Consider the following 13,495-nt stretch of genomic DNA (forward strand, 5'->3'; position numbering starts at 1 on the left):
CACCTTCCTTACACTCCTGTCCTGTATGTCTATTCGCCTGTTTTCTACATGTACCAGGACACCGGAGGCATTATCCAACAATTGTCCATGAATATACACAGAACAAACGTTGCACCCGATTTGAAATCCTACCAATGATATACCAAATGAACAAGCCCCAATGGGGCATATGATGTTGGCATTAAACTTTTCCTATAATATTACACTACTTATTCTCATTGCATTATAAGCACTCCATTTTATAAGCTACACTAATATTTTTCAACGAGAGCAAGTGTGCTTAAGCACTATCTATTACAGTAACAGTACAGGAAATCGTTTGGGTAGCCACACAGCCCTTAAAAAAAAAAAAAAAACCAACACCAAAAGCCTCCCAGCGTGATGCGAAATACTTCTAAATCAAATAGTCTTGTTGTCCTGTAATCAGATCCAGTGAATTAAGTAAACAGAAACGGTAAAGGAAGACATTATGCCTCCCACAAATAAAGACAGGTGTGTGGGCTTCTCTAGTCTTGTGCAGCAACATAATATGACATGGTGAAGGTCAACAGAAATTCCACCAGACTTCACATCTCTATGCTAAAAACACAATGAGTTATAAAAAGGAGAACAGGAAAAAGTTATCTCCTGCAACAGCATTTAAAACAAAAACAACCCCCCCCCCAACAACCCACCCCCCACAAAACCACAGTACGATCAAAAACACAAATCCTTCATCATGCAACCACCTAATGTGCACAGCAACACATGTTTGTGCATGATGCCCCATGTGGGGAAGAGGTCAAACTTACTGCTGGGTGGGCAGGAGGGAGGCAGAGAACACAAAGATAATGAGGTAAACAGAATTTATAACTTTACAGGATCACTCCCTGCAGAAAAGATAAGTACATTCATCTGTAAAAAAAATTAAAGATGAGGTGGGTTGGAATTAACGTATTTTTTCGTTCTCTTAAAAAGAATTTTCTTGAGACAGTTCCTTCCTAATTCAGGTAACACAGATTAGAAGATGAGAATTCGATTGTTTCCGAAGTCAACCACAACAATCCTGCCATCAGGGGCGACAGCTATACCTGAAGGTCGGTCCATTTGACCAAAGCCACTTCCCTGAGTACCAAATTTGCACAAAAATCTGCCATTTGACTTAAATATCTGCACTCGGTGGTTCCTAGAATCGGCCACAATGATGCATCCCTCTTGATCCACAGCCACGCCTTGTGGGCGCAGGAACTGGCCGTTGCTGGTGCCTTTTGACCCAAGGAAGCGTGTTAACCTGCAATCTGGATCAATAATTAAAAGGCGATGATTATTAAAATCCGTCACCACCAGGTCACCTTCTTGATTGAAGGTAACACCTCGGGGATGATCAAGATGCTCTGAGAGTGCCCCCTCGAAGCCGTATTTATTCAGAAACCCACCATCAGGTCCAAACAGTTGAATCCGATGGTTCTGTGTGTCAGAGACCAGGATTTTGCCCTCGGCATTGACTGCCACATCCCATGGGTAATCGAATTGTCCATTCTTGCATCCCTTTTCCCCAAATTTCAGAATGAATTGCCCATCAAATGTAAAGATCTGGATGCGATGATTATCTTTGTCAGCCACGACAATCCTACACGAGATATCACAGGCAATACCAGCAGGGCGATCGAACTGACCAGGCGCAGAACCCCATGTGCCAAATCTGTGATGAAAGGTGCCACAGGGCTTAAATATCTGAATGCAGTTATTACTGCGATCAGCCACCATGATGTACCCTACTCTGTCTACGCAAACTCCCCAGGGGCGACACAGCTTGCCATTGCTGTTTTCCTCGCTGACAAATGAAAGCCCTGGTAGTCCAATGACAGTGTAACTGAGCCCAGATTTTACCAAGACCTTGAACGGACTGTTCTCTACATGATGGTTGTACATTACGACAGAGACTAGATGTTCTCCCTCCAGCTGTGGTCTGTAACTGACCAGGTAGGTTCCATTCTGCTGATCACGGACATCTGTGCTGAACAGATTTCCATCAGGACCCATCACCACTGCAGAGATCATCTCCCCCCCTGAAAGGCACGGGTCACCATCATGGTCATAGCATCTCACTGTGAAGGAGGCCACTCTGCCCTGTAGTGCACGTTTGAGACCTTTCCCAGTGGCTCTGGTCAGAGGAGCAAAAGCCCCACTGTTGACAAACCCCATTGATTTAATGGCTGTATACAGAGCCTGGTCAGGAGGAGTGAACATGATTCTCTCATCCTCCTGCAGTTGTAGAAGGCCTCTCACATTCTTCAGCTCCTGCACTTGAGCCCGCATGCAATCCCGAGCCAAGAGAATATCCATGCTACGACCCTCCTCTAGGACCCGCTGAACTGCACTAACAGTGTTGTCCAGGTTATTTAGATTCTGACGCAACTTTTCAACTTGCAGGTAAAGGGACTTGGCTTTGACTTGATTAATCTTTTCCACCTTAAAAAAACAAACAAAACAAATGTATTACATTTATATCAAAAGACAGCTAGCAGGGCAGAAATATTTTTCTAGCGGTGCTTTTCTAATTCCTCCATAAAAGATTGTAGTGTAGTTGCCACAAGGATGTTAAGAGATCATGAATGGAAGGGGAAGTGGTCTGCAGGACAAACTCTCTATGAAGATGTGGTCCACGTGAGGAAAATGATTAGGGGAAATGTGGATGCTTATTGCAAAATGAACCTGCTGAGAATCACTGGTCCCTCCTCTGACAAATACAGCCTTAATTAAAAGCAACACACACTTCTGCCATTAAGTTCTGCTGCAACAGTTTGCTATTTAAATGAAAGGTCATTATTATTATTAACTAAAAATTAGTCTCCTTGCTTTGCAATTGTCCCATCTTCCAGTCACAAGGAGCACTAAGTGACTGGCAGAATAGGATTTATAGGCAGAGTGACATTTTTTTTGCCCATTTATTTTAATGCATGTTTTTCTTCAGTACTTCAGCAATCCATTCAAGATGTTACTGGCAAACACACATGCCTTGGAAAGTTAATGAAATGTGTAATCACTTCATTGTTGCAGAATGCACTCCACCATCAGTTATGCAGCCAAGCAAGCATTCAGAAATGTCAAGTAGTGTTGTCCAGCTGCTCAGTGTGCATAGTGTTTGACGACTGCAATTATATGTTTGCTTGATTGTTTAACAGATGAAGAAAGAAGTCCTGCAAGGGTGAAGTGTGGACATGTGTTGTTAAACTTACAAGGCATGCAGTTTCTCCCTTCCTTAGAACAGATCCCAAAGGCTTAATATTCAAAAGTGACTAGAAAGTCACTAATCACTTCTGAAAAGTTAGGCCTAAAATGCGACTTACATTTTTTTTTCCCAGGATGTACTGAGTTAAAAGAAAAACTTTGTCAAAGCTGTCAGCAGTTGGTCATTTCCTTTTTTACAGATACATTTCAAAAAAAGCAAGCTATTTTAAAATTAATTCTGAAAATGGTTCTGGTGTCTGTGTCTGGTGAACATGCGGACGCACACCTGTACAAAGGAGTGCTGGGAAGTGGAAAAAATATTCTCTGCTGGGTTTTGTGGTTTGTTTGTTTAATTTTTTGAAATGAGGAAAATCAAAAGCTTAGTTTATGTCACAATAGCAACATTCAAAAGTTAGAGACGTGTAGCCTGTCAAAGGGGTGTTTGTTTTTCTGAAATAGAAATGTGCCATCATGGAAGTGAAGAACATGTTGCTGGGCTGCAGTTTGGGGCTTGACAACAGTGAGGCCTAATGCTGGGTGAAATAAGGGAGCCAGCTCAGAGGCAAGTTGAAGAGAACTGGTTTTTACAAGTGTTTTAGATAAAATGCACATATTTTGGAAAAATGTTACATTGATAGTTATTGATATGTATTTATTCAGATGCTAATTAAGGCATAAATAGCCAATGAGAAAATAGAAAATATTTAATTCTGGTAAAAAAGTTGGATTTAACGCTAATTATGCGGTTATTGTAACTGATTATAAAAAGAGTACTACACTGGTTTTGGATAGGCACACCCATCCATCCGAGAAAGGTTTATACCCATTCTTCTCAGTCAGGGACTGATCGCCCATGAATGGATCATTTCACCTGAGAACGAGAGTATAAATGCAGCGAATGGCTACATAGTGAAGCCTGTTTATTTAATATAAAATAGTTCAGCAAAGTCTTTAATTTTATCACTTGTGTCATTTACAGTCCTCCACTAAATTGTCTGTAATCACCCTGGAGGCTTGAACTGAGGAGGAACACAGGCAGGAAGCGCATATTTTAAAGCCTGAGATTTCCGCATTGGAGGGGAGGGGGAGCGGAAGAGAAAGAAATGACTCCAACAACCCAGTTCTACTCCTGAAACTATAAAACATCTATAAAAACAATAAACTGCTCTAAAACTGACTATGTACAACTGTGTATTTTTTAAAGTGCATCACACACAGAAGAGGACACTAACAGCTCCAACCCAGACCATGCAGCAGCAAGAAGGAACTGGAAATGTGATCAGTCCGCCCTGCCCTTTATCACCTTGGACGAACCCATGAGGCAAGACAAGGGCTCAGTGCGGACCAATGGACACTATGAATTTCAAAATCTCCAGCTGCAGATACATGGCGCGCCTGTGTAAATCCTCAGTGGAATATAACAGGGACCATCACTCAAAGAAGCAGTCAGAATTCCTCTGTTTAATAACTGAAGAAGCCCTTTTCCCAGAGTTGTGCAGTGTTGCTGTAGGGCATGCAGAAAGTCCAACAGAAATTGAATTTCAAAATTTCTCTGTGAACCAGAAATCCTGTGTTCTGCCCAACTCTGTTTGCGGATCCAGCAATAATTAGGGCTACCGCATTTCCTATTCAGTCCTCTGACATAGTAAATTTTTGTTCTTAAAAGTACACATTTTGAATTTAACCGATATATATTTAGCATGTGCCAGATTGCACCATCCTCATTCATGATGAAAATACCTTAAACCTCAACTCAATTTTAAAATGGGACTGCCTGTATTTTAACTACTCAAAATACAACTCAACACAAGGGTATCATAACATGGCCCTATCCTAACTTAAAGACAGGTCAGATTTCCATATTCAAGGTTAATTGTTAGTAACTAGAACAGATAAATATATCTATATAAAAAGCTTTTAACCTTCCACAGCAGCTCACGTTCCCGCTTTTCCAGGGCCTTCTTATGTCGACATGTCATAGCTTTGATTTCAGACTGCAGCACCTTTGTTTTCATCTCAACCTGCTCTGCCATAGCTTGGGTCTGTTCAATACTCAGCTGGAGAATAAACAGGACACACATATTGCTTAGTCAAACCAATTTAAGCTGCATTAGGTGATGGTGCTTACATTTAATCCAATGCCTCCAGCACTAGAACAGAAAGAGGTCAACGGGCTCTCATAATGCTGCTGTATTACAAAATTCAAAGCAGCTGTTTTCATGTAGTTTTCCTGAGTTCACGTCAGTTTCACATATCAGATGCTGGAATTTATACAAAATTCACTACATAGGACCAAATGCTTCCCCAATACAGCCTGTGCAAACCCCACTGACACCAGCATTGACACAGGATTCAAGTTGATGTACATGTTGATTAAGTCCGATATCAAACCTACATTTTTTAGAATTCAAAATGACCTTCTTATCCCCAAGCACTTTAGACTAACAATACATTTGCTACAGGATACAAGTCTAGTCTTCTAGTAAGACTTCTGCTTTCCACTAATGCAGAGGTCCCTAAAGTGCGGAGCATGTCCCCGCAGGGGGGTATGAAGGAACGTCCAGGTGCAGGGAGTGCAGTGGGCTCGGGCCAGTCCCCACAGAGGTAGGGAGGGTGTGCCACTCAGCCCCTCCCCAGCCCCAGCTCTGCTCGGTCCTGCTCCCAGCTGTCCCTGGCTCCTGGCCTCACCCCCAGCCTCGGTTCCATTCCTGGCCCAGAGCAGAAGCTGGGAACGGAGCCGCACCTTGCCGCAGGCCAGGCTGCTGACCTACACTGCAGCCCAGCTGTGGCTCCACTCCCACCCCCAACCTCGGCCCCTGGCCATGGCCCCAGACCCACTCCCAGCCTCAGCCCTCTTACCCTTGTCTGTGTTTCCACCACCATCACTACCCCGAGCGGCAGCCCTGCTCCGGGACCTGGGCAGGGGTAAGGGGGGCTGGAGCTGTGACCCGCAGAAGTTTGGGGACCACTATACTAATCTATGCAAGTCAATTGTATGTAGACAGCAATACTTTTTATATATGACTTGGAGAAAGGAGTGGTGGCACATGAACATAAAATTAAGCCTATTGGCACTTGAAACTTGGAGAGACATAAGCAAGTCTTAGATAGAGACTGAAACTTCAAATCCTCTAGACACAAGTGTAGTCAACTTTCCTGTTTTCTATTTAATAAAGTGAAACTATCAGCATTTGAACAATGCAGTCAGAGAAGCGTGGTGCAAACATTAAAAAGAAGAGTCAACTTAGAAGGCACACCTGGAGCCCACAGGAGATAGAAAAAAATTCAGACAAGTGACACCTAAATGTTACTATAACTGAAAATTTAGAAAAAATGTGTTTTAACTCTCTGAAGGACCATTTGATTTCACAATAAGAATAAACTACTTTCTAAATATCATTTTCAGAAGCATGGAAGGTGTAATACGCCAGGGTTGCATGGTTAGGGCCTCACTTGGGTGTATGTGATCATGAAATCATAGAGTTCACAAATCTAAGGAAGGGTAGAAGGGAGTACAGCAAAACAGAGACAATGGATTTCAGGAAGGCAGATTTTGGTAAGCTCAGAGAGCTGATAGGTAAGGTCCCATGGGAATCAAGACTGAGGGGAAAAATGACTGAGGAAAGCTGACAGTTTTTCAAAGGGATACTATCAAGGGCCAAAAACCTAGCTATTCCGCTGGGCAGGAAAGATAGAAAATGTGGCAAAAGACCACCTTGGCTTAACCACGAGATCTTGCATGATGTAAAAAATAAAAACGAGTCATATAAAAATGGAAATTAGGACAGATTACAAAGGATGAATATAGGCAAACAGCACAGGAATTCAGGGACAAGATTAGAAAGGCAAACGCACAAAATGAGTTCAAACTAGCAACGGGAATAAAGGGAAACAAGAAGACTTTTTATCAGTACATTAGAAGCAAGAGGAAGACCAAACACTTAGAAGGTGATAGGGAATAGCCAGCATGGATTTGTAAAGAACAAATCGTGTCAAACCAATCTGATCGCTTTCTTTGATAGGATAACGAGTCTTGGGGATAAGGGAGAAGCGGTGGATGTGGTATACCTAGACTTTAGTAAGGCATTTGACACGGTCTCACATGATATTCTTATCGATAAACTAGGCAAATACAACTTAGATCAGCCTACTATAAGGTGGGTGCATAACTGGCTGGATAACCGTACTCAGAGAGCAGTTATTAATGGCTCCCAATCCTGCTGGAAAAGTATAACAAATGGAGTTCTGCAGGGGTCTGTTTTGGGACCGGCTCTGTTCAACATCTTCATCAACGACTTACATATTGGCATAGAAAGTACGCTTATTAAGTTTGCAAATGATACCAAACTGGGAGGGATTGCAACTGCTTTGGAGGACAGGGTCAAAATTCAAAATGATCTGGACAAATTGGAGAAGTGGTTTTGAGATAAATAGGATGAAGTTTAACAAAGACAATGCAACATGCTCCACTCAGGAAGAACAATCAGTTTGACACATACAGAATGGAACGAGACTGTCTAGGAAGGAGTTTGGCAGAAAGCATCTAGGGGTTATAGTGGACCGTAAGCTAAATATGAGTCAAAAGTGTGATGCTGTTGCAAAAAATGCAAACATTCTGATGCATTAACAGGTGTCTTGTGAGCAAGACATGAGAAGTAATTCTTCTGCTCTACTCTGTGCTGGTCAGGCCTCAGCTGGAGTATGTATCCAGTTCTCGCACTGGCAGCACAATATGGCGAAAAGGTGACCCGTGCCCTCTGTGGAGAAAGAAGTGGATCGGGACTATTTAGAAAAACTGGACAAGCACAAGTACATGAGGCCAGATGCGCTGCATCCGAGGTGCTAAAGGAGTTGGCGGATGTGATTACAGAGCCATTGCCATTATCTTTGAAAACTCATGGCGAACAGGGAAGGTCCTGGATGACTGGAAACAGGCTAATGTAGTGCCCATCTTTTAAAAAAGGGAAGGAGGAGGATCTGGGGAACTACAGGCCAGTCAGTCTCATCTCAATCCCTGGAAAAATCATGGAAGCAGGACTGGAATCAAGGAATCAATTCTGAACTACTTACAAAAGAAAAAGTGATCAGACAGTCAGCATGGATTTACCAAGGGCAAGTTATGCCTGACTAACCTAATTGCCTTTTTATGAGGAGATAACTGGGTCTGTGGATGAGGGGAAAGCAGTAGATGTTTTATTCCTTGACTTTAGCAAAGCTTTTGATAGAATCTCGCACAGTATTCTTGCCAGCAAGTAAAAAAGATGGACTGGATGAATGGACTATAAGTGGATAGAAACCTGGCTAGAATGTCAGGCTCAACGGGTAGGGATCAACAGCTCCATGTCTAGTTGGCAGCCGATCTCAAGCGGAGTGTCCCCAAGGGTCGGTCCTGGGGCCGGTTTTGTCCAATATCTTCATTAATGATCTAGAGGATGGCGTGGACTGCACTCTCAGCATATTTGCAGATGACATTAAACTAGGAGGAGTGGTAGATATGCTGGAGGGTAAGGATAGATACAGAGGGACCCAGACAAATTAGAGGACTGGGCCAAAGAAACCTGATGAGGTTCAACAAGGACAAGTGCAGAGTCCTGCACTTAGGACGAAGAATCTCATTCACTGCTACAGACTAGGGACCAGATGGCTAGGCAGCAGTCCTGCAGAAAAGGACCTGGCGTTACAGTGGATGAGAAGCTGGATATGAGTCGACAGTGTGCCTTGTGGCCAAGAAGGCTAACGACATTTTGGGCTGTATAAGCAGGGGCATTGCCAGCAGATCAAGGGACATGATGATTCCCCTCTATTCGACATTGGTGACGCCTCATCTGGATACTGTGTCCAGTTTTGGGCCCACACTACAAGAAGGATGTGGAGAAATTGGAAAGAGTCCAACGAGGGCAACAAAAATGATTAGGGGCTGGCACATATGACTTATGAGGAGAGGCTGAAGGAACTGGATTATTTAGTCTGTAGAAGAAGAATGAGGGGATTTGATAGCTGCTTTCAGCTACCTGAAAAGGGGTTCCAAAGAGGATGGATCCAGACTGTTCTCAATGGTACCTGAGAACAGGAGTAATGGTCTCAAAGTTGCAATGGGGGAGGTTTAGTTGGATATTAGGAAAACTTTTTCAGTAGGAGGGTGGTGAAGCACTGGAATGGTTACCTAGGGAGGTGGTGGAATCTCCTTCCTTAGAGGTTTTTAAGGTCAGGCTTGACAAAGCCTGGCTGGGATGATTTACTTGGGAACTGATCTGCTTTGAGCAGGGGATTGACTAGATGACCTTCTGAGGTCCCTTCCAACCCTGATATTCTATGATTCCACAATTTCAAGAAAGATGCAGAGAAACTGAGAGGGTCCAGAGAAGATGCAATAAGAATGATTAAAGCTGAAGATTAGAAGCTTGAAGATAGAAAGATCCCTCTCATAGCCGAGAGACAGACAAAAGACACACACCCAAAAATTCCCTCCCGGAGCTTTGAAAAATCCAGTTTCCTGATTGGTCCTCTGGTCAGGTGTTTGGTTCCCTTTGTTAACCCTTTACAGGCAAAAGAAACATTAACCCTTAGCTATCTGTTTATGACAGTTGGACATTAGGAAAAAGTTCCAAACTGTCAGGGTGGTTAAACATTGGAATAAACTGCCTAGGGAGGTTGTGGAATCTCCATCTCTGGAGATATTTAAGAGTAGGTTAGATAAATGTCTATCAGGGATGATTTAGACAGTATTTGGTCCTCCATGATGGCAGAGGACTGGACTCGATGACCTCTCAAGGTCTCTTCCAGTCCTAGAGTCTATGAATCTAAGTTTTTGACAGCTGAGGCTAATAATCTCTGAAACGCAATCCTCATAACAGACTAGAGAAAAAGTGTTGTAAGTAGTGTGATTCATGCTGCCCTCTGGCCATGCTGTGAGTGTTAGCAGGGAGCCTTATTCCCTGCAAGGGGAGGAAGGTTTGCTATAGATTAACTAGAGCACCTGAAGCCAATTAGAGAACCAACCGTCAGTCATGTGATAAAAACCTCTGCTTCAGTCAGACAGTGTGGGAGTTGGAGCAGGAAGGTTTGGTTGGGGGCAGAGAGCAGTTTTGAAGAGAGACCAAAAGGAAAGTTTGGAGGAGTGCTGCAGTGGGCTGAGAAATCTAAAAAAACCCTAGGTAAGGGTCACCTGGCTTATGTAGAAGGAGGGCAAGAAGCCCCTTCACAAGCGGAAGGGCAGAAAAGGGAAGTAGCCCAGGGGAAGGAACCGCTAGTTCAAATGGTTCACCACAAACCTCAGGGCCCCTGGGTTGGGACCTGGAGAAGAGGGTGGGCCCAGGTCCCTACCTCTCCACTCCCCTCCTCAAGGACACTAGTGGGGTAATTAAAATACCGATTCAGAGGCAAGCAATGGCGCCCTGAAACTTCCCAAAAGAAGAGAAAGTGTGAGACCCAGCATAACAGTACCGGCAATCTGCCACAGTAGCTATCTAGCTAGTTAAGGGCTTCAAACTAGGTAGAGAGAGTCTCGTGGTAACGGTCATTGGATAGGCTGGTAGGGAAGATGTTTATAGATTCTTAGGACATCTGGATCAAATCTGACTTGGGTTACAAACTTTTAAGAACATCATTTTCAGTAAAAGAATGTTATGCTAGAATCTATAATCTACTTCTAAGTATGGGCAATGTCTTAATTTAAGACAAGGGGAGCAATATTCCTGACTGGTAGAAGATAAGAAGAGAGAGGAAGTTACATTAAAAAGGAAATGGGAAACAAAAACAAAACAAAACAAAAGGGGGAGGGATTAAAGTTCCAGGCACCTAAATTTGGTCTCTCAAAGCCTGGATAACTTGGACCAAATTAACAAATATTCTGTGTTGTAGGAACAGTGGAGATTCTGTGGCTCAGTAGATTAGGTTAGCGAACTGCAGCCTCAGAGAGAATGGAATGAAGAGGAGGATTCTGAGAAAGATGCATGGAGATGGGAGCAGCCCATTTGTATTCCTGTAAGCACAGTCTGCTTGTCTGTGAGCTCTCCCACAGAAGCAAGACAGAGGTCCCCTTCAATGAAAGGACTGGAATACGTGGGTTAGATGAGAAGAAAGTTTTACTTCCTCTTCGGAGTCTGCTTTAGACAGCCTTCCAAATGGCCTCTGAGAACTAAGAACCAGCTCAGTTGTAAGCTGTGTTGGCAAAATGAATACAGTTTAGAAGATGATGATTCCAGTTTTACATTTAAAACAAACAAACAATAAAACTAAAGAGGATCTGAAAGCAGGTGCTCAGCAGAAGGCATCCCTAACTCTCCTGTGAAGCTATGGAGGCAGACCCAGATTAATTCAGTCCTAGTCTGAGGTGTGCAAAATGAATTGCTCATCTTCTACATCACCCACCACTGGTAATCTAAATACTTATCAGCTTCCTCTGCTGCAGTGAAAAGGTGAGTGTTTCTGAAACTGAACTCAAGTTCTCCAGCCACAGCAAGAGAAAATCTCATTTTTAAAACTCTCACTTTAATACTGCTAGAAGCCTTGTGGGTTTTCTTGTTGCTGCTGCTGCTGCTGTTTAAACACAGTGTATAATTAAGATAAATGTGGCTCTTTGTATTTTCCTCCAATAGGTTACCTTTCCTTAAGACAGTCAAGGAACAAATCCAAGACAACATGAATCCTCCACACAATCAAGGCTGATTTTGTAGTCTAATTATTCAGTTCAAGTGAAAATCTTTTTAACTCTATCTGAAGCAAACTCTCCTAGCTTTCCATAGACTTCCAAATTCTGCTATCCACTGTTGACACTTCCATCTTCTCTAGAAATCACAGTTCAGTCCATTTTTAAATCTATCTTTGGTTCTATCCATTTTCTCAGCTTGGTTTTCAGTAATTACCTCAGGAATACTCTACTGTTAAGGACACAAAAGAATAGGCTCCATTTGTGGATTCACTAGCATTCACCTAGTCAGCTCACACAAGAGATTCCCCCTCCCTTTGTCCTGTAGCCTTTTCCCGCCCTGAGACAAATAGGACGGTGAGACCACAGAGTTTGGGCTTTTTCCCTCCCCCTCTGCCTCTAGGAAAGAAACTTCCACAAGGTTTAAAAGAAAACTTTCATAAAAAAAAAGAAAGAAATATAAAACAATAATCTTGCATTAAGAACTCATACAGGCTCTTGCTATAAGAAAATATGAATAAACAGTCTGATATGATAAAAGATCGCCGATTAAACCAGTCCCACAAAATCAACATACATGTAATACAACACAAAGCTCATCATAGCCGAATTACTTGCTTCCTTGTACTCACAGATGTTTGCAAACTTTGAGATAAGATGGGATTGAGAGCTTGTCCCTCACAGCCGAGGAAGCAAACAGCCCCAATCCACATCTGTACATACACACAACTCTCATAGCGAAATTACTTTGCTTTTCTTTGTACTCACAGATGTTTAGGAAGAATATTTGAGATAAGAGGGAGATAGAAGGACTTGTTTACCCATAGCCAGAAACAACAAAGACCCGAGTATACAATCTACCGCCCCTGATTAACAATCCAGTTCTCTATGGTCCTCTGGTCAGGTGTTTTGTTCTCTTTGTTCTCCTACAGGAAAAGAAAAATTAACCCTTACCTTACCTATCTATTATGACACCATCCTCCCTCCTTTCCACCAATTCCTGGGTGAGTCCAGATCCCATCGGGTAAAATCATCTCGGTAAAGTCAGGGTGGAAAATAACTTTACAGGTAATCAGATTCATAGAGCACAGCACGACCCCCTTAGCCTTCAGTTCAAAGTTACAGCAAACAGAGGTAAAATCCTCTCAGCAAAAAGAACATTTACAAGGTTGAGAAACAAAAATAAACTAACACGCCTTCCCTGCTGTTACTTACAAGTTTGAAATATGAGAGACTGGTTCAGAAAGTAAATTAGAGAGCATGGATTGATGTCTGGTCCCTCTTAGTCCCCAAGAGCGAACCACCCCCAAAACGAGCACAAACAAAAGCCTTCCCTACAGATTTGAAAGTATCTTGTCCCCTTCATTGATCTCCTGGTCAGCTGTCAGCCAGGTTCCTGAGCTTCTTAACCTTTACAGTAAAAGGATTGTGTTATCTCTGGCCGATGGGATTTACAGTATTGTTACACAGGAGAGCTGTTCCCTTCCCTTTACACGTTATGACAGAGGGATTCAAAGGACACTCTAGGCTCTTAGCCAAGAAGCTCTCATCGTCTGATTGGATGCATACACTGATGAAGTGCATTCTGCAATTTAATAGGAAACAGGCTACTACTGTGACACTCCAGAGACCATGGGA

The 13,495-nt window shown here is 42.8% G+C and overlaps 1 protein-coding gene across 1 annotated transcript; it reads right to left on the reverse strand.

Moving 5' to 3' along the window:
* Positions 1–999: 999 nt before the first annotated feature.
* On the reverse strand, positions 1,000–5,351 carry LOC116836444 (E3 ubiquitin-protein ligase TRIM71-like). Its single transcript, XM_032800032.1, has 2 exons — positions 5,133–5,351; positions 1,000–2,451 (listed from the first exon to the last, which is right to left on the reverse strand). The coding sequence occupies exons 1-2, from the start codon at positions 5,289–5,291 to the stop codon at positions 1,000–1,002; spliced, it is 1,611 nt and encodes a 536-aa protein (XP_032655923.1). The 5' UTR covers positions 5,292–5,351.
* Between the last annotated feature and the right edge of the window lie 8,144 nt (positions 5,352–13,495).

This window comes from Chelonoidis abingdonii, unplaced genomic scaffold (genome assembly GCF_003597395.2).
Source record: "Chelonoidis abingdonii isolate Lonesome George unplaced genomic scaffold, CheloAbing_2.0 scaffold1150, whole genome shotgun sequence".
In the NCBI taxonomy this organism is placed as follows: domain Eukaryota; kingdom Metazoa; phylum Chordata; order Testudines; family Testudinidae; genus Chelonoidis; species Chelonoidis abingdonii.